Consider the following 22,866-nt stretch of genomic DNA (forward strand, 5'->3'; position numbering starts at 1 on the left):
CCTTTGGGGACTGAATGGCTCATTTAGAAATCTTTGCTTTGTGCCCAGTGCTCACTGCAGATTCATAGACCCTTTCAGCTAATGCGTACTGTACTTAAGACGTAATGCATTCTTCCCCTCCAAGGGCAATAAGGGCCCAATCAGTTTAAGATAAATATTTAATGTTCTAAACATAGGCACTTATATGGACTTTGTCCCATACCCGCAAATAAAAAAGTTTTGTTACAAGGCCAATCCTATACTCTAAACAAGGGGGAAAAAGTTCTGTTCTGGAACAAACCAAATTTAATCTCTTAAAGATGAAATTAAATTGATTTTACCCAGCTACAAACCAGTTTCAAAGGATTACTACATCATGGAGCAACTACAGTTCTAAACAGATTTGACAGAAGTGAAGGCAAACAGGAAGCTCTTTCAGTGTTTTTAAGAGAAAAGGCAAACATCAATCAATCTTTCGATAAAAGAATGATTTTCGAGTTACCTGCAGGTCTGTAGCAATCACACATCCACACGTATTCAAACAAACACTATCATTAGAGACAGTTCAAGATATAGATTCCCTGGAACCAGGGTGGAACTTAGAAGTCAGGGGATTTCCGAGCTCTCTCTGAAAAAAAATGCCCTTCTTAGGATCACCTCAGATGTGGGGCTCCCGCATTGGGGACCACAGTAATGCAGATCATGAGACTGGCCTCTATGGGCCAGAGTTGCTTTTAAGGCTAAGCTCTTCCCCCTGGTTCCAGACAGGGTCTGTCCGCATTAGTCCCTGACACCCTTCCAGAAAAGCCCTGTAAACAAATACTAATTACCCTTGTTGCTGCACATGGAGGAGAGAGGCACATTTTGCTGCTGGGGCAGCCCATTTTCCAGCTTCGATTCTCCAACTCCCCCGCCCCTTGCACTGTCCGAGAAGTGCACAGGTGGCCCCGCCTCCCACCGGTCGGGTCTGCCCACATTCAAAGCTCAACCCGGAGGAGCGCCATTGGCCCTGGTGGCCTTCCCAGCGTGTCCTGCAGGTTACAGCCTCAAGACTCTCCTCTCTCCACAGAAGCTGATACTGCAGCTCCTGCCTCTGGCACAGGCAGCCCGCGATTACTTAAAGCCACAGCCCTTCATTTATGAGAAATGAGAGCCAGACATTATCCTGATCGATTGCCACTTACTTAATATCAGCTGGGGCGGAGGAAACAGAATCGGGACCCTCTCTGCAAGGGTAATGGAGTTATTTTTAGATGCCTGAGCCTTTTTACTCCCCTCTCTAATTGAGGTCATTAGATTATCACACTTACTAATAGAAAAGGGAAACCTGTTCTTCAAAACCCATATACTAAAGGCACGACGAACTAGGTGAAAGGGCAATCAGAGGGCCCTATTGTGATTTAGAATTTTAGATGACATTATAATAGAGTACTGTCCATTGATGTTTTAGATACAGGAAGTGCTGACCCTGGGAGTTGGAGATTGCACATATTTGATCACTTTTACTGTACAAGTCCCTCGGTATCTTTACATATGGATGGGTAACAATTACTACAATATTTTTTTCCACCAGCACATTCATGCATTAATGCTTGATGGAATCATAAAAGTTTTTAACAGTTTAAGTTGTGCTTATATGACCAAACAAAATTTCAGCAAAAATGTAAGTTTGAGGAAAACAGGATAACCCACAAATACGATGTTCTTCTCTTTTCTCCCCTTATTATAGGCTTCATACTTGCTTTCCCCTGCTCAAGCCTACCCAGTTCTGGGATTAGAGGAATGTGCCATCACACCCTGACTTCTCTAGTATTTCCAAGTCAAGCCTTAATTTTATTCACACACTTTTGGATAAATGGTAGGTTCAGTCACCAGAGTCAAAGAAAAGCAGAGGACATTGCTATTAGACATGCACAGTAACTGTGAAATTGTGAGCTTGCTCAAAAGTCCCCATTCCCACAGCAGCCAAGTTGCAAACAGAAGTGGGTGAAAGGCAAGAAAATTTTCTCTTCTCTCAAGTACATGAAAACTTAAAGGAAGAGCTCAAATCTAATGCTATAGATGCTTATCTTCAGAGAACTTTAGCAAAGTCCTGCACACTTCCACAAACATATGAGGGTGGTTACCTTATTAATGGATTTCACTACGTGTGTGGACATCTCTCCTAACTCCACTGTCCATACACCATCCTCAGACCTCTGCCAGTTCTAAACAGCAAGAGGACATCAAAGTCATTTGTCACTCTGCCTCAATGGCTAGAGGTGGAGGGTGGGGCGGAGGAGAAGCAGAGGGAGACAATCAGTCCACTCTTCCTACACAATGGGTTTCTTTCTAACCCTCTGGACTTTGCTTTTCCTGTCACCTCTGCTCTAGTCCTGGTTCATTAGAGCCTAGTACTGAACCATGGAAGGGATTTCTTTACCCCTTGAGGGCTATTATCCCATATTCTTTATGCATCTAAACTCCCTTCCTCCAAGGAGCCTCCTGTTGAGTGTATTATAAACACCACAAGTGTGTGTGTGTGTTCCCATGGACTGGAATTGCCTAGCTCCTGTCCACTGTCCCAAGCTCATCTATAGAAGTCAAAAGCTATTCCTCTACAACCTTCTAAATGCTACCCCTCTTTGGATGTCTGGCTTTCTTAACCTGACTCATACATGTTTTGGGACTGCTAGATGTCAGAAGCACCATCTCCTCCCCCCCACCAAATGCCCAGAAGAGACATTTATCTTTCTGAATTATGAGTTATTACTCAGTTATCAACTAAGTACATTTCTTATCATACACCATAATAATATGTAAGAAAATTAAGACATAGCTAGCTATTGCTTTCAAAGAGCTTAGAACTTAGGGGGCAAATATCCAGGACCAATTCTTTGATCATCAATCAAATCAGATGACATCATCTGAGGGGAAACAGCACAGGACCATGGAAAACCTAGGTGTTAAATATGATCAGCTCAAAATGCACACCATATAATTCATACTGTAACAAACATACTGTTACTTTCTGTACAATTCTCTGGGTTGCTTGCCCTTTAAATGTACTTATTATTTACTCCCAGATGATAAAATACATTCTGCCAGTTACAGACAGATCTTTTTTTTTTCTTCAGCTGCTTAGGTTAGTGTCTCTGTCACCGATGATCAACCATTTATAGTCCAGAGAAAAGATTTATTTGATTATCTTTAGACTATAATGTGCAGACCCCTCCCCCAATACACAATGAGACTGGGGAGCAAGGTGGGAATCCAAAGATGCGTTCATACTCATGCATTAAATATATAAAATTCTCTATGGAAAAAAAAATGGGATTCTCCATAATTTAATTAGGGTTGCTGGGATGCAAGCACTTAGTGGCTGGCTGGCGTCCACTAGTGTGGAGTGTCTGAACTCTGCTGGCTATTGTCCTCAACACAGGAAATTTTACAGGAAAGAGCTGCATCAGATAGTTTGGACGTGGCTATGTCTGATTTCCTCCATGCCATCCCCACAGTGCTTCTATCACCATGAACATTTTCTTTTTCCTTTCTTTAACTCTGAGACTCATAGTAGTCTGCTAGCTTAATTTTAAAACCTATCTCCTTTTATTTTTTATTTATTTTTATTTTTTTAAAGGTGCTAGCCTAGGTTAGCTTCTAACGTGCAAAAAACCTATTTGGTTATCTGGTCTTGTTTTATCTTACCAAGAAATTTGCCCAGAGACCCTTTAATGAAGACTCTGTGCTGGTTAACAGTCTCCAAATGTTTCAATAATGGATACAAAAAAATAAAGGGTTAAGGGAATTTTAATTGCTTAACTTCCCTTTCAGCTGTTTCTTAACAGTGTCTCCTACACATTAGGCAACCAGGGAACATTCACTGATTGATTATAAAACAAAGAAGGAGTGAAGAATATTTACATGGGGATTTTGTGTGCATCTGGGGTCCTATCCTCTCCCTTACCTTTGTCCACTCAGGTATGCTCTGTCTCCTACAATTCCTGGGGTGGTTTTACCAGAAAGAACTAGAGGAGACCCTGCTGTCAATGAACCTCTATCTAATAAAAGCAAAAAACAAGGGCTGGAGAAATGACTCAGTGGTTAGGGGCACTGGCTGCTCTTCCAGGGGACCCAGGCTCAATTCCTAGCAGCCTCAGAGCAGCTTACAACTGTCTGTAAATCCAGTTTCTAGGGAATCTGACGCCCTCTTCTGGCTACTGTGGGCACTGCTACTAAGTGATATACAGATGTATCAAACACATTAAAAAATATACACAAACAGCAGAAGCAAGCAGAGTGAGGATCTATCACATAGAAAAACAAACCAACAAACAAAAGGTGTAAGTTCCTGGAGTTCAGAGGGTGGGTAGAAGAAGGTAGAGCTAGAGGACCCGGGAGGGGGTACCTGAACTTGATTCAGCAGACACCACTGTTACACAGCATTCTACTGTGGTTCAAGATAGAAGTACCCCCCTACATCAACAAGCAGCGAAGGCTTGAGCACTCCACCATGCTGGTGCTGTTAAATAAGAGACTACAGGATCATGAGGATTTGAACTTCACCAATGGGCTATTCCAGAAATGAGCCCAGAGCTGAATAAGCTATTAGGAGGTGGAACCTGCAGCAGGGCTAAGTAATCATGAACAGGTACAAGAACTTAAAAAAGTAAAGTCCTTAAAACTCATTAAGAGCTTTTCATGTTGTGGATTAACAAAGCACCATTCAATAGGCAGCACCCAAGGCCATTTTAATCTGTGGCTCCATCTACTCTGTCCTCAATGAACAACTGATGAGCTGCATGGCTTGTGTTTAGAGACCAAGTTCAGCTGGGCCAAAAAGTCTCTTGTCAACATCACACTTGCATATTCCCTACGATGCTCCGGCCACAAGAGCCTGTTAGAGAGATGAAGACAGCTGAATAGCAGATTCCCACTTCCTTCAAATACAGTTCTGGACCTTTGCCCACAGAGAAGCAGTCAAAGCTGCCTTCTTTCCTCAATTAGCACTTGACTTTCACTGTACAATCAGTGTGTGTACACTGGGTACAGGTCATGGTGCAGTGACGCTTGCTCACTTAGGAAGGCCTGAACATGCAGGAGTCAGAGGAAAGCAGCAGTCGGGATCAACGCTGCCGGCTGTCTAGAGTCACCAAACCATGCTTTGGTTTTCTTTATTTGTAAATTCCCATTCATTATTGTTTAGGTGAGACATTTAAGTACTTACTAAGTGTCAGGTATTATTAACAAATATTAACCCCATCTTGATTTTCCTTCATCTCCCTAATACCCAGCTGAGCAGCTGGGCAGGAGGGTTACACAAAAAAGGGCAACAGTGTCAAATTATGAATTTCTATAGTCCAAGGTAATACAGCAGCAAAACCATTCCTAACAAATACGCATAACTGTATAATTTCCTAGCAGGCATACTTTTCTAAAATTTTAGCAGTTTTTTAAAACTCAGCTCAAACATATACAATCCCCATTTCAATGTAATCAATACAAAATGCCTAACATATTCCCATGCTCTTTGTCATTCTAAGTCTTTAAATATTACGTGTAGTTCACACCTATTGCTGGGCTCACAGTGGTCAATTCTCTTCTGAGAGTTCAGGCTACCACATCATATCATCTGCGGGCAGTGGAAAGCCATCAGGGATGGATGGGGTGCTCTGCAGAGGAGCAGGGTTAGCTAGCAGTGCTTGGGACAGACTGCAGAGACAAGGACGGAAACATAGAAGTGCTAACAGAACCCAGTGATCCTACAAGTCTACACAGGATGACCCTGGGAGGAAGGGCAACCTCATTTTCCAAAGCACTAACTAAATGGGAAAAAGTACTGCTGGCAATTATCTTTCCACTACTGTTTCCAAAGAAGAGACTCTGGAAGGGGAAAAAAAGGAAGAAGTGCTAAGAAAATATTTGCAGGCTCAGGAGATTTCTCAGTGGTTAGGAGTGCTTGCTGTAAAAAAGCAAGGGGATCCGGAGTTCAAATCCTCAATACCCATGTAAAACTCCAGGCATGGTAGTGTGTGCCTGTAACTTCAGCATTTGGGAGACAGAACAGATGGATCCTGGGAGTTCACTAGCCTGCCAGCCTGGCTGAACCCTCCAATAAGGTGGAGAGCAACAGAGGGCCAGACCACTCTTGCTTTTGCATGCATGGGTGTGGTGCCTGCACCCATTATGAACCCATATACCATACACAAAGACAAAAGGAGGAAGGGAAAGAGGGAAGGGATATAAGAGAACATTATTGTAATCCCCAAATCTAAAGACTGATACAAGTATGAAGTGAGTGATAAAAGTACAGCTTATATTCTGGAGATAGCTCAGCAGTAAAACACTGGCCTGATAAGCATAAAGCCTTGAATTTAATCTCTAGGACTCTCATTTTTAAAACGTCAGGCATGGTGGGTGGTGGTGTCACCTACCTTTAATCCCAGCACTCAAGGCAAAGGCAGGTAGATCTCTGTGAGTTTAAGTGAGTTCTGGGGCAGCCAGGGTTACAAAGAGAAACCCTGTCTAGAAATACACAACAACAATGAAAACCCAGGCTTTGTTTCAAGTGCTGGAGTGGTGGGGGACATGGAGACAAGCAGATCTCTAGGCCTACTTGCTAGCTAACAAGGCCAACTTGTCGAGTTTCACCCCAATAAGAAAGCCTGTCTCAAAGTAGATGACTCCTGGGGAATAAATGAGGTCACTCTCTAGTCTCTACTTGCATGCACAAACACACAAACACACAAACACACACACACACACACACACACACACACACACACACACACACACAGGCCTCTTCCTTCCCCACTCAAGAGGGTTTATATCCTTACCTCGGACAGGAGGTGCTGGATCACGACTGTTAATGCTTCAAACTTGGTATTGCCACAGGAAAGAAGCTGCTTGAGGTGCAGGATGAATCCACTTTGGCTTTCACATTTTGTCTTGTATTGAGCCAACTCAAGTGCTCTTTCAGAGGAGAGCACATCTGGAGCTGTCTGGGTCTGGATGCACAGGCTTCTGGGACTCTTCTGCCGGCCTTTTTCAACTGCAAGAGGAGGAAATGAAAGCACAAAGATGCTGGATGTTAAATTTTTATAATCACAGCCCCTGGGGTCAGCAAGAGCTAACTAGGCCACGTGAAGGCATCAGAACCATGCTCACACTGGCGAGTACACACGGAAGCAGACTGGAAACCACCCGGGACCAGGTGGTTGGAACTGATAAGCATAGCCAGTTGTTTTAATTCTGACTGAGTACTCATATGGAACTGGAGATTACGCATACGAATTTAGCAAACAGAAAGAAATTGGGGGCAAAACAATGATTAATGGTTTTGATTTTTAATACACCACTATTGTGTGTGTTTGCAAGGCCATGTACATGTGAACTGCAGGCACTTGAACACCACTATGCTCCTGTGGCAGTCAGAGGACAACTTCCCAGAGATGATTCTCTCTTACTGTGGGTGCCAGGATCAAACTCAGGCAAACAGGCTGGCACAGCGAGAATCTTTACCGGCTGAGCCACCTCTCCAACTTAGCATCATAGTTCTTTCATTTTCCAGTTATACTAGAGTGAAATCAACTAGATCAGGGTGAATGATCTTTTTGATGTGATATTGAATTCAGTTTGCTAGTATTTTATTGGAAACTATGCACCTATGGGGTGTGTGAGATAGACAGAGAGAGAGGAGAGAGCTAGCAAGAGAGAGAATCTGGTATCAGAGTAATTCAGTAAGTGATATAGGGAGACTGAAAAAATAAGAGTGGTAAAGGATTCATGATACAGGTGAAACAAAGTCCAAGACAATTTTACAGTAGGCACCACTAAATCACAGTATTCAACTGGTTTTGCATTTCAGAGAAGCAGCAAATACTAAAATTAGACAGCAGTATGTTTCAAATCAAGATATGATAAGCACCAAAGGGGGGAAAAAATCAACGTATTATACTTGAAATACTTTTCTTTCCTCTTACAGTTTCCTTTTTAAAAACTTGTTAGACTGAGCGTGGCGGTGCACACCTTTAATCCCAGCACTTGGGATGCAGAGTCAGGTGGCTCTCTGTGAGTTCCCCAGGGCAACCTGACCTATACAGGTGTTCTAGGCCACCTGGAGATACACAGCGAGACACTATCTCCAAATGAATGAGTAAATCTGTTTCTTTTTCGTTGCATGCAAAGTAATAGGTTTCATTATAGCATTTTCACAGATGATTCCTTTTAATTTTTAAAACTTTCTTCAGTTTTCTTGTTGATCCTCCTATTTTCCAAAAGCCCCCTTCCACTTTCCTGTTGCCAGGCCTCCTGTGCCCTTGCCACAAAGACCTCAGCTATTGCTTTCTGGTTGACTGTCTGGTCACTGCTGTAGTCTACACTGCAGACCTGTCACTATGCTAATAAACTAGCACATGCACTGAAGATCACGCTCCTCTGAGGTCACTGTATAGGGCATTGTATGCCTGAATACACAGCTTCATTTTATAGTAAGTGCAAATTTAATGTTCCCCAAGTAGTAACGGTGGGTGAAGAAAAAAAATATCTCAAGCACATCCTACTGGTCCAGATTCATCTAAAACACTACTTCAAGACTGTTCTCATCCCATGCTGGGCTCTGGGAAATACTTGTTGTAAGTGAAAATCTTTTTTAGGCTTGGAAGCATTCCTAACATAAAGTTGCTTTGGATAAAACAGGAAACAATACTGTTTAGTATCTGGAAATAAACAGTCCCAGCAATCAAAACAAATCCAAAAATGAAAAAAGGCATGTGAAACTAAAAAGAGTAAAATAAATGTTGCATTATTGTGACAAGCAGTCCCTATGGTGCCATCCCTCTTCTGGGGTGACAAACAAATTTGACAGAACATATTTAGCAGCAGGTTTTTCCTCTCATTTTTCAGGGAGTTACAAACTATCCTCCAGGAGTGCTGGGAAGAAAGAAATTAAGGAAATATCTGGATTGTGTTCCAAGAGCCAATGGTTCTTGGTTACACTCAGAATAGTATTTAGATATCAAGTTACACTCAAAATAATATTTAAGTATCAATAAGATAAAAGTGTCCTCATTTCATGTGGTTGCTTTTACATGGTAAAACAATTCCTAAAATTTGATAACCCTCAATTCTAAAATCCCTACTGTATCTTAATAGTACCTAGAGATGGGAAATATAACCACATTCTTTACTGGTTTTAGTTTCTAAGTTGCTTATCACTAATTGCCACTTTCCTAGATGAAGACAATATCCAGATTGATATTGCCATAATAAAACAGTACAGAAAAATAAGTTATGAATCACATACTATATTCATGACCAAAATCCAAACATTTAATAGCTTATCAACATTTTCTGTATTATCTATTTCTCAACATTTGTCTTTTACAGTTACCATCTTTGGGATGAAACACCATGATCCAAGCAACTTGGAGAGGAAACAGTTCCTTTCACTGATACTTTCATGTCCATTACTGGGTCAGGGCAGGAATCTGGAGGCCATGGGGCAGTGCTGCTTACTGGCTTACTCCTCATGGTTTGCTCTGGTTGCTTTCTTATACAACTCAGGACCACCACCCCAGGGATGCAAGCACCTACAATTGGCTGGGCCCTCCCTGATAGATCATCAATTAAGAAAATGCCCTACAGCCAAGTCTTCTGGAGACATTTTTTTCAACAGAGACTCTCTTCTCTCAGATGACTCTAACCTGTCAAGTTGACATAAAATTAGCTGGTACAATATTCTAAGAAATTGAATTTGCCATATACTAGCCAAGAACAATGGCAGGTTTTACTGTTCAGGGTGTGTGTCCTCTATTCTCCGCTCTGAGCCTCAATCTCTGTAGCCGGGTCTAGCTTCAAATAAATTCGTGGGCTCAAGTGGGTCTCTACCATGGCCGCCAGAGATGAGACTATGGGCAGGTGCCATGCAAGCTACTCCCCCCTCATTTTTTGATCTTTCTGATACCTTTTTTTCCCGGGGGGTGGGGAATTTCTTTGTGTAGCTTTGTAGACCAAGCTGGTCTGCAACTCACAGAAATCCACCTACCTCTCCTTCCCAAGTGCTGGGATTAGAGGTATGCCCCACCACCACCCAGCTCTGGTACCTCTTCTAATAGGGAAGGGAAGGCTAGTATAGGTGAAAGGGCTTCTCAGGTATAAACAGCCTCTCTGGGATAGATTCATTGAGAACTCAGGCCACCAATACAGTCTCAGTTATCCCCACCCACCCTGGAATTTAGATTGGATAGTAATTTGTTAAATACATAGGAACATGACACATGCAGTAAACTTCCCAGACAAAACTGTCAGATTATAATGACTGAGTTTGAGAGGTGGGGTTTGTATACCCATGTACATACTAACAGAGGCCAGAGCGGGACATCAGATATATCTCATTCTCAATCGCTCTTCACTTTATTTCCTTGAGACAGTATCTCTCACTCAACCTGGTGTGTGCTGGCTCAGCTAGGCTGGCTGGCCATCGAGCTCTTAGAATTTGCCTTTCCCTACTGCCTCACTGATGCTGGGTTATAGCCATGCCAGCTTCTTATCTGATTCCTGAGGGTTCAAATGCAATCCTCATACTTGCCCAGGAACACTCTCACCCACAGCACCATCTCCCGAGGCCCTATTTTTAGAGTTTAAAGTGACAGGGTAACTATTATCTACACAAATTTTAATATAAAATTAAGAAATAAAAGTATTTTCAAAAAAGGTTAAAATAAGTTGTGAGCACTTAGGTCCTTACTCAGCACTTAAGAGGAAGGAAAATACAGTCTACTCAGAACCTTTCCTAAAAGCAGTGTAGACCAGAATTCAAACTTAGGGTTTGTTAAGAATTGAACAAAATTGACAATCAAGGAGGAAATGACACATTGGCATTATCTGTCTAAGTACACACCCTGCACTGTGCAGGGTGCCCTATACCAGGGGCTGGATAAGCACACCGTGACCTCAATCTTTGTTCCACATACTATACTCCCTTAGGACAACAATCCTACATGGCAGCCAATGACCCAGTTCACACGTCCTTCCCTGTCCCCATTCCTGGTTTGACTGAGGATCGGAGAGGATGAAAAATCTCCAGTGATGCTCAAAGCCCAGAGCTCATATAAACGGATTGCTTCATCATATGAAAAGTCAAGGGCTTCCCCTGATCCCTGTGGGACTTATGGTTTACATGAAATTATCATAATATGATAAACTCAGCACAATATAAAGCAAAGGGTGGCCGTCTATCTTTCCCTGCCATTACATGTTTACCAGGATGAGGATGTTACTGTTTTAATAATGTGGCTGTATTTTAAAGAGATAAACTATTTTGCTTATTGTATCTATGTATCTATTAATAGAACATGATCTGGTTTCAATGAATCAGTTTAACCTGAAGCCCTAATATTATCAACAGAGTAGTATCAGTGCCACTTCTGATCCATATTATAATGGATTCAGTATGTATGGGAAAACACATGTGTACACACACCTGTACAAAGTGAGGGTCCTGGCAGGGACCTTTACTTGATGAGCCATCTTGCAGGCCTCCCAAAGTTTTAATCAAAAAGATCTGCTCACAATTCTACAAAAATCAGGAACAAGAATATTCACTATTAAATATGTTACTTCAAGTCTTAGCTATACCAATAAAACAATTAAAGGAGATCCTTCGCCATGAGGGAAATGCAAATCAAATGTACTTTGAGATTCTGTTCCTGTCAGAATGATTGAAGTTAAAAACACAAGTGACAGCTCATGCTAGTGAGGATATGGAGCAAGAGAAACATTCCTCCTTGGTTGATGGAGCTGTAAACTTGTACAGCCACTTTGGAAAGCAGCATGGCTGTTTTTCAGAAAGATGGAAATTGATCTACCTCAAAATACAGCTACACTACTCTCAGGCATATACCCAAAGGCTGCCAATGGTGAGACTGGGTTGCATTCAATTGAGTCATTGGCCAGAGAGGTCCCATAGGAATTCCCAAACAACACAGGCTATTGCTACCAACAAATGGCTGCTCTCTGAAAATCAACAGTGGGGCCCCATTGCCAAGGACAACACCATACAACAATTGAACATGGAAAAGTAAAGCTGGTGCCTACCTGGACCCTTCATCCCCATATCCTACTTTCTCTGACGTGGGAAGGTACTTTGCAGGCTACTGAAAGAGAAAAGTCCATCTGTTCTGCCTGCAAAATACATTAGGACAATGGTGGCACAGAACCTTTGGGAGTAGCCAACAAATATCTGATTTGACTTAAGGACCACTCTGGGAGAGTGGGTAATCGAGAACCAGAACCTAGACAGCCCAGAGACCTAGGGTAAAACCAAACATGCCTGGGTTTAAAAAAAAAAAAAAAAAGTACCAAGAAAATGACTACTGCCAGGCAGTGGTGGTACACACCTTTAACCCCAGCACTTGGGAGGCAGAGGCAGGTGAGTTCGAGGCCAGCCTGGTCTATAGAATGAGTTCCAGGACAGGCTCCAAAGCTACAGAGAAACCCTGTCTGAAAGAAAAGAAAAGAGTACTGCACTATTTATACTCATAGATCAATAGACACCGTTTTACCTAGTCATCATCAGAGGGGTTTCTTTGGTAGCAGATGCAGAGCTCACAGCCAGACATTATACAGAAAGAAAGACTCTATCAAATCCCTCCCCCTCAGAGCTCAAGGGACTCCCTGAGGAAGAGGAGGCAGAAAGATTTTAAGAGCCAGAGGGGATGGAAGACACCAGGAGAACAAGGCCACCTGAACCAACTAAGCAAGGTGCCCATGAGCTCACAGTGACTGAAGCAGCAGCACAGGGCCTGCTGAGTCTGTACCAGGTCCTGAGTGTCTGTTATCACTATTGGCTTAGTATTTTTATGGGACTCCTGACCTTGAGAATGAATGGGTCTCTGACTCTTAGGACTCTTTTCCTCCTGTTGGGTTGCTGTGTCCAACTTAGGTATGTTTTTGCTTTTGCTTCATCTTATATTTTATTTTGTCATGTTTGTTATCTCTTAGAAGCCCGTTCTTTTTTAATGAGATGACATGGAGTGGATCCAAAGGGGAAAGATGATGGGGAGAAATGGGAAGGAGTATGAGGTTGAAGAGGGCTCTAGTCAGGATATACCGTCAATAAAAAGAAAAAATAGAAAAAGAATTTTTAAAAATCAGCTTGGAGCTGTAGAGATGGCTCAGTGGCCGAGAGCCCTGGCTGTTCTTTCGGAGGTCCTGAGTTCAATTCCCAGCAACCACATGCTGGCTCACAACCATATGTAATGAGATCTGGCATCCTCTTCTGGCCTGCAGGCATAAATGCAGAACACTGTATACATAGTAAGTCTCTAGGGGAAAAAAATCTGCTCACTTTGAAAACCAGCTAAATAACTACTCCAAAGGGTTAATTTTATCATCTTACAGAAAAGTAAGTTGTTCCATTAGACGGATGCCCATCTGATTACTAAACATCTTTAGAGAGAGAGGCTCAAGAACAACTTAAAGCCTAACCATGACACAGACAGAACAAGCTCAGAGAAAACCCACCTTTTGGTTTAAAAAGCCATCCATTTCCAGAGCCTGCTTGATTCCCAAGTTATTAAAATCTCAGAGAAAAGACTAGTAAGAAAGTGTCCTGAGTTCCATGAAGCAGAAAGACAAACTACCTATGCATGAATCTATTTTTCTATACATGTTGGCCTACTCACTACTAGTCTTTATAATCTACCATAAGAGGTTTGAGGGGTGGGGAAGGAGGCCATTGGGGGCTCAGCAGGGATCATCTCAGAGGAAACGATAGCATTGCTCTGGGATACAGGAAGATAACCTGAACCTCCACCAGGCTAGACAGCCAAACAACTAATTCCCAGATTTCTGCAACTCTTCTCAATCCCGCATCTGAAAATTCCAACAGGAATGCCATGTACTTGTTGGTGTCTCCTTGGCATTTGATGATGGAGTTTTTGTCATGCAACACTCCAGGAAATGATGGTGTTTGTAATGAGAAACCATGAAAATATGCTTTCTAATATAAATGAGCATCCAGATACACCACGGTCACCTAAATGGATACTTCTCATTCTGTACTTGTCTATGGAATGCATCCTAACAAACTGGTCCTGGCCGTTTTTTTTTTTTTTTTTTTTTTAAGAAACTTGCACGTCAGACTGAAGTATGTCACCAGTCTGGGAGTGTTTGGTATGATATATGATATGATAATCAGTTATACATAGTGGGGTGGGGGTGCAGAGAATGACCTGGGTGCAGGGGCAGAGTCATGACCAAATGTGCTCATGAGGTAGCCAGGAACTGAAGACAAAGCCAGAAAACACACATAAGGGCAGACACTCCAAGCCCCCAAAGCCTGTGCATCTCAACGCAATCGATCTCAAAGTAAAATGAAGCCACTGAGAAGAAACGGGAGCAAGAGCATATACGCACGGCGTAGAAAACAATTGTGACAAACAAAGTTTCTCTGAAGGGAAGGAAGATGTAAAGGGGTGAAACCAGAGGCAGAGAGGCCAGGAGGGAGGCCCAGGGACTGAGTGAAGAGAGAGAGGCAAGGCAAGGGATATCTGTGAAGCCCAGGCTTCCAGCTGGGAGCTATCAGACTGACATGCAGAATGAGGGCAAGGGCAGGAGGAGAGGAGGAGTGTGGGGTGGCTTGTGAGGAATGTGTTAGAACCTTCTCTCGCCCTCTGCTCCCGAGTCTCCAAAAATAACCCATTCTAAACTTACCCCCCCCTCAGATTAATCACCTGCCATGTAATTTTCTCAAAGTGCAATCAAGCCTAAAGTTTGCCTAGAAGACTGCCCCAAACACATGGGACTATATACCCACATTCTGTTAGTTTAACAGTGGTGATAATCTGTACAACCTTATCAAAGATTCTTAAATTATTAATTATGTCAGAAAACATTAGCATAAGCATAGAGCTCTTCATATTCAAAGATGACCTTGAATTTGTAATCCTCCTGCTTCCACTTCCAGAATGCTAGGATGACAGTCATGTGATACCATGCATGGTTTATATAGTTGGGATTGAACCCAACGCTTCATGCATGCTAGGCTAACATGCAACCAAGTGAGGTATTCTTTATTTATTTATTTAGACAGTGTCTCTCTACATAGCCCTAACTATCATGGAGCTTGTTATCTAGACCAAGCTGGCCTTGAACTCACACAAGCCTGTCTTGTCTCAGCCTCCCTAGTGCTGGGATTAAACCATGTGCCACCACACTCTGCTTACATCTCCATTTTAACTGTAATTTTTTTTAATGGGCTTTTTGTTTGTTTTTGTCTTTATCTTCTTGATTTGCCAATCGTACTAGAGACCTAAAAAAAAAAAAAAAAAAAAAAAAAAAAAAAAAGCAAAACAAAAACAAAAAGAACCACACAGTAACAAAAAGCCTGCTTATGCCAAGATATGTCTTTTTAATTTTACCAGTGACAACATTCATCAACATGTCCTTTCTAATTAAACATAAGAATGCAGCACCCTGGAACAATGTCTTGTCAACACTAGGAAATGACCTCCCAAACAAGCAATGCCTTCTTGGAGTTGCTCCTCCAGAGTATAAGATTTACAACTTATAAATACTGTGTCCTCTGATTTCCACACACTGAACTAAGTCCATTCAGATGATGTTACTGATACGCCACTAAAGCCATATCCTGTGGGTGGGCACTGTGTAGCCACAGATGGTACCTCCATTGCTCAGATCATGTCATGATTGTGAAACACAACAGTAGAGTATAGATACTTGTTGATCTAACACACCGAGAAGTAGCAGGGTTTCTGAAATGTACCAACATTGTTAAAAAAATGAAAAACAAAATTTAGCAATCTCATTACTATGATTAAGCATGATAGGTTCTCTCTTGTAAATGAAACTAAAAAAAAAAATTACAAATAGCCAGTAAGAACTTTTCAACATTAGGAGTACCTATATAAAACAAATAATAAGAGAACCTCATTCTCAAAATAACTCCCAGAGTAGGAGGAACCTAAAACCATGTTAGAAATCACAGGGAAAAGGGCAAATCTCTCAGTCCCATGACAGTTTGAATGACATATTCAACTTTAAGTCTCGACTTTTGAATACTTGGTCTCCATTGGTGGCTGTTTGGTGAGAATTAGGAGATATGGCCTTGACAGAGGTGTATCCTTAGGTCTGGTCTTGAAGTATCAAAAGACCTCCAGTTAGTTCTCTCTGCATCCCACTTGTGGAACAAGATGTGAACTCTTAGCCTTCCCTTCAGCCAGGCACCTGATACTATGTCTTTACTCTGTTATCATAGTTGCCAATCCTCATTAGCCTTAACTCCAATGAAACCCTTCAAGTTGCCTTGGTTATGGTATTTATAAAAGCAAGAAAGAAGTAACTAATACAGCCCCTCAAAGATTTCTTGGTATTCATTTTCCTCAGAGATACACAATCACAGATAAAAGGACTCCCAAGACAATCAAAAGTGCAGCTAAGGGGAGTGTACTCCAACTGCTGTCTTTTTATCTTAGACCACAGTAATGTGCTTTGCGAGAGGGGATAGGGTCTTGCTGTAGTACAAGCTGACCTTTATCTCCCAACATTACCTATATCTCCCAAGTGCTAAGACTACAGATGGAAGCCACCATGCTTAGCTCTGTACACACTACTAGTAAATTAGCTCTAAAATATCATTTAAAGCTAAGCCAAAAAGTCACGGTTCATATTACTGGGGTGTTTCATCCGCTCACATTATATGTAGCTCTGTCTGCCCTGAACCTTGCTTTGCAGACCAAGCTGGCCTTGAACTTCCTGCCTGCTTCGTCCTCTAGGTGCAAGGATTAAAGGCATGTATCACAACCCAACCACAATACATGTTATTTTAATAATCATTCTCTATATTCTTGGTAAGTAAGCATGCATGTGCTCAGAGGCCAGTGAAGTCACCAAGATGGGTTCAAGAGAGTAAAAAGAATATACAGATAGACATTAGTATGGTAAAGTATGATAGAGATGCGTCACTGTTTGCTTATCCTTCAGTCTGACCTCTTATGTACTAATAACCAAGTCTCTTTTTTGCATGTAAATATGCATGTATGTATGTATGTATGTGTATTTGGAAACTACCCATGAAGACTTCATTGATACCTATTATTTTGGTGTTTGAGGAAAACACAATTTTATTTTAATAGTATATGAATAACAACCATAAACATCCCATTAATAAAATATTAAGGGTATAAATGACACATCTGAACACCTTCCTCAATCATTATTTTAAAATAGAAATATTGAAGTATTTCAAGTAACTACAGCCAAACATTCAGACTTTGTCCAATAATAAAATAGCTTGAAAGTTGAAGCAAGTTTTTGTCAACTTGACATAAACTAGTGACTTGAGAAAAAGAACCCTTAAGTGTGGAATTCTCTCCATCAGATCAGCCTAGGGGCCTATCTGTGGGGTATTTTATTAATTGCTAATTGGTGCAAGGGGCCCAGTCCACTGTCAGCAGCTACACCATTTGGCCATATGGCCTGGTTGTATAAGAAAGGTGGATAAGCAAGACAGGGAAAGCAAGCAAGCAGTGATCCATGGTCTTGGCCTCAGTTCTTGCCTCCAGGTACCCACCATGGCTTTCCTTGGTGGTGGATTATAACTTGTAACAAATCATTTCTTCCAGAGGTTGGTTTTGGTCAGTTTTATTAAAGTAACAGGAAAGCAAATACTTAACACCAAATTACACATATTACAAATAATTTTAACATCAAAACCAAGTTGTATTATTTTAGAGTAAAAAGAAAAAAACAAAAACAAAAACGCAGCAAGGCCTGTTATAGATTCCATTTGTTCAGTACCATTCTTCCCTTCATTCATAAGTGACCAGTGAGAGCCTCTGAGAAGTAACTGCTCTGTCTTTGGGGGACAAACGCACCTATGCTTCAAAAACTAGGGAAGTCAAACAGTTTCTCAGTCTCTCTTTCAGGTAGAGTAGCCAGGTGACAGAGGACTTGCCCAAGAGATTGGGACACCCGGAATCTGCCACCACTTCCTTCCCCATTTCCTTCGCTTGCTGCCTGAGGAAGGGAACAGTAAGAAAGGACCTAAGAACAGTAGACACCCCAGTCCTGACTGCAGAACCACGAACAGCAGGGCTCCACCTCAGGGGGAAGTGTGTCACTTCCTCGACTGTCTGGTTTTCATGCCTGGGGCAATTCTGAATACAAGAACATAGCTTGAAGAATTTCACTAGAACTCAATAGATTTTATTCACATGCTGTGCAGTCACTTGTTCTCTTTAGTACTGCCTCAAGTAAGTAAATACTTTGTGCCAATCCTGCTTAGTTCTTCCTCAATACTCCAGTGCTAGCTACCCCCTTCCCACTGCTGTTCCAACACTGGGATCAAACTCTGACCTGCCTACATGCCATATGGTATTATTCCTGAGGACACATGAACAGCATCTATTCACCCCAGATAGGGCACCAAGAACAGATCAAAGAAAGGATACCCTACAACAATCACTTTTCAGTTCATCAGCCCAGAGAAAAATAATTCAAAATTCTTAGTGTAATTAACTGCCTTCCCTTGCATCAAAGAGGACATTAAGTATTTGAGGATCAAGTGATACAATCCTTAATAATTAATATGGATTTATTTCCAGCTCGGAAAGAAACTGAACTGAGAGGCAAGGGATATTTACACAGAAATGCATTCCCCTTATACTGAGACATCATAAAATTAGGATCAGTATATTGTGATTAAAAACCCAAAATGCACTTAGCTTAATACTTTGTCAAGAAATACTCTTGACAGAAACTTGGGACTATTGGTGAGGTCATTCCAGACTTTCAGGGTACCTCCCTAATGCAGAGTCTTCGTCCTTGTCTTCCCGTGTCATACAAGATCCCTACCAGAGTGGCTTTCTCTTCCAGTTCTTATTTACAGGAAAAAAAAAATACATCCCTAATTCAGTGACATACATTTTCAATAATAATTTCCCTCAGTGCTCTGTGAACTTCTTCCAGGCTTTGGCCAGGGTCTGGTTCCCCGCCTCTCTCTCACCACACTGTTTGCTCAAATATTACAGGTCCTTTTCTTTCTTCGGAGGAGCCACCTGCTTCCTCATCTCTCTAGGCCTTCAACATTACTTTTCTGTGTCTCAAATACACTTCATTTATTTCTCAGCTAGCCCCACTTATCCTGAGAAGCTGATTTCAAAGGCACACCTTCTGGGACACCTGGATAAAGGTAACAAGAACCACCTGAGGGCCCGGGCCACACCTTACATGATTACCTGTCTCCTGATTATGGGTTTAAGGAAGAAGGCAAAGGACTGTGGGACCTAGTCCTGGTTATTTTCTCAGCACCAAGCCTGGTGCCTGGCTTATGGCACATGCCCAACAGATACTCATATGTGACTTGACTAATTAATCTTGCAATGGGAGAAGCAGGTTAGATTCAGACAAAGTTGGTGGCATGGAGCAAATATGAAGCCCTCCAAAAAGCTCTATGGGGGGGGGGGTTAGCTGCATAGACAGGACACCGTCAGTATTTGGTTACTGCCAGTTAATAAGAGCATGGCTAGAAATGTAGTTCAATGGTGAAACAATGGCATGGAATGCACATAGTCCATGGTTCAATCCCCAATCCCCCACCCCCTAAAAGAACAAGCTTTATGCTGAATTCCTGGAGGAGGGTGACCAAAGGGAAAACAAGCATCAACTCCAAGGGTGGGTCTGAAGTTTTTATAACCAATTGTTGTGGATAACTGGGGATGAATAATAATAATATGACTCAAGCTTGATGGCCAGATAAGAAACATGATGTCATAAAGAGAAATAAGCCAAGAGGATGAATTGGATTTGGGAGGTAGTTAACTAAGATTAAATTCCAAGTAAGTGTAGTACTACATTCAGAGTTTAAAAGCCCTAAGCTAGGAAGTTCATTTGAGGCCCAGGGACCTTGGAAAGCAGAACATGTGGCTACCATAGTTTGTAGCCATATGAAGCAAAAGTAATCATATACTTAGTTCCTAGTAGAGCCAACGCCATCTTACCCCAATACTCTTGGAATCCAAGCCAGTAGCCCCATCACTAATGCAACCAATGTTATTCCCTTCACTAAGCAGATAAACAAGTCAGTGCTGACATGTGTCTCTGGGCCTCAGACTTACTGGTGTAAAATAAGGTCAATTTGTTCACTGATGCATGCATTCTAGGTTTAAACATTATGAAGTTCAGCAAATGAATTTTAAATTACTTGTATAAATTCAGAAAATAAGGTATGACTAAAACACCACTATTGACTAAACTCTGGTCACTAAGGCCTTGCATCCCTTGCTCAAGCTACCTGCTTCACAAAAACACTACAAACAAACCTAAGACTCAGCTAGCAGAATGAATGAAACATTGTTCACTCGAGCAATGGGACTGTTTCACAACTATTAAAGAGAGTGAAATAAAGGCTGGGTGTGGAGTTCAGTAGCAGAGTGGCAGCTAAGTATGTGCAAGACCCAGTCCTGTCCCCAACACCACCCCCACACATCAAAGAATGAAGTAGAGAAACATGAAACTCATATTAATTAACCTTACAAAAAGGCCAGCAATAAAGCATAGGCCATGCTTCCAATTCTGCATAACAAATGAGGCTATGAAAGACTTCTATACATTTGTGTCTGGTTAAATGGCTATAGGAAAAATAACCAAGAAACCTTGGCAGTGAGTGCTGTGGGCAACGGGTAAGAAGTTAGTGTTAGAAAGAGTCACATTAGGATGCTACGGCACCCTAAAGACCTTTTTTATTTAATTATAAAAATTTATTCATTGAGAATTTCATACATGTGTACCCATGTATAATGCATTAACATAATGTCACCACCTCCCTGGCTGTCCTTTTAACTTAGAGTGGTGGCGGGGGAGGGGGCCTACATTACTTTAAAAAATGTTAAAATTACTTGAGGCTATTTGAAACCATAGAAAATGTTAACAAAGTTCTGCTTGCTTGAGTAGGTAGTGGAGGGGAGGGACTGGGAAGAGCTGGGGGAGAGGACAAAATAGAATGAAAATATATGGTATAAAAATTAACAATGATAACAGTAAAGGGCCCTTGTATTTTTCACTTTTTTTATACATTTGTCTTTTATTTTGGGGGTGCAGACAATCAAAGCCAAGGACTCAGCAGGCACAGTGCTCCACCCCCCCCCCCAATCTCTTCAGTTTTATGGATGAAAGAATCACAGTGGCATTTGGGCTGATGATACAGGAGCCACAGTTGGCTCCATCTTCCTTCATTTATTTACCTTCAGCCACAAGACCTGGAAGGAAAGGCCAGCCAATTCAAATGCCAGGCCAAGGGGAGCTACAAAACAAGGAAGAGATGCTGGGGGGGGGGGGGTGTTGTTAGAATTATCCCACAGAGAAGGCAAATGCCTCTGGGAAAATGAAGAGCTGTCAGCAGAAGGAAAAAAAAAATCACCAGGGACAGCAACAAGCCAACTGAAAAACAAGAGATACACACACACACACACACACACACACACACACACACACACACACACGGGGTAGGGGGAGGGAGGAATCATGCATCCACATGCCCATGAAGCAAGCCTGTTAAAGCTGACACACAGCAGCCCCAACCTTCTCTAAGGACACTTGGGCCATTACAGAATGAGATGAGCTTAATTTACCGCCGTGACAAAGCGTTAGCAAAGTGAGCAGCAGCACCACCAGGCAATGCAGTCTGAACACAAGCAGACAGGCTTATATATGCCCGAAGGGATGCACTCCATCTTGGGCACAGAAAAAAATGAAAAGCAGCTGCAAACACAAACATCAGGGGCAATATTCTATGTTCACAATTGTTTTTACTGGGAAGACTGGAAAACTAAAGTTGTGGTTCATTTACTGCCCCACTCCCACACCCCAGGCATCAGGATGTTTTTAAGAGTGTTGGATGTGGATATCTTTTCATATACTGAGATCATCTATATCAGTGAGAAACTACAAGATAAAATCATAGAAACCATCTCCTTTCTCAGTGCAGAGACAAATCACCTTAGTTTTCACATATCCTATTTCCAAAAATCATTTGAAGACACATGTGAATTAACAGGTGTTGATATTTACAGATTCGGTGGCAGAGAAAAGCACCAGAAAGTTCCAAGGCAACCATCCTGCATCCATAAACACAGACAAGCCTACAGCTGCCTCCAAATAACAAAAGCACCCTCCCACTCAACATAAGAGAAAACTGCTTATTGTTTGTTAAGCCTCTCATTAATGAGAGCTTTCTTTCCCAATTATCTGTCTCCATAGAAATCTGAGAAGCATTTGTGAGTTGATCAGTACATCCCTCCCCTAAGCAGCCACTGAGCAGAGATCTGTACATGACCAACCTGTGTGGAAAATGACAGTGCTTTTCCTGAGCCCCGAAGGAAGCCGAAGGTTTCGAAGCAGTCCTTTGGCAGTTAAACGGACGTGGATGGTGGATAAGGAGAATTTGGGAGACAACAACATGTCTTCAGAGCAAGTGAGAGGCCTTCTCAGGGGAAGCAGCTTCCAGAGACCATCACATGCTGTCTCTTTCCAACTCAGTACTCTTCCAGGCCAAGAGATACAGCCAGAGAAAAACAAGCCCTACATAGCTAAGGTCAGGCCACTCAAAGGAAAAAGAAAGCCAGAGCTAGCTATCCCAGGGCTCCAGGCTTCCGTTTGCACTCCCAGATGTAGCTAAAAACAATGCCCTTTCGTCTGAGCAAGGGCTGCAAGGAGCAGGTCCGGAAGCAAGCAGCCTGAGTTACATCACACTGTACATGCCTTGGGTTGTTGTGGTTCCCATCAGGGATGGGAAAGGGGAGGAGAAAGTGGGTGGTCTCAGGAGCTTTATGTAACAGCCAATGATGTCGCAGATCCAGTCACTCTTGGAACAGGGTGAAGGGAAATTAA

General features: G+C 42.1%; 1 protein-coding gene across 1 annotated transcript in view; it reads right to left on the minus strand.

The window, feature by feature from the left end:
- Window positions 1-22,866, minus strand: part of Mtus1 (microtubule associated scaffold protein 1) — an 88,230-nt gene that overhangs the window by 25,612 nt on the left and 39,752 nt on the right. The window contains exon 5 of the mRNA XM_051182315.1: window positions 6,795-7,009. Within this exon, the coding sequence (XP_051038272.1) occupies window positions 6,795-7,009 (215 nt within the window). The remainder of the gene's footprint in view (window positions 1-6,794; window positions 7,010-22,866) is intronic.

This window comes from Phodopus roborovskii, unplaced genomic scaffold (genome assembly GCF_943737965.1).
Source record: "Phodopus roborovskii unplaced genomic scaffold, PHOROB, whole genome shotgun sequence".
Lineage (NCBI taxonomy): Eukaryota > Metazoa > Chordata > Mammalia > Rodentia > Cricetidae > Phodopus > Phodopus roborovskii.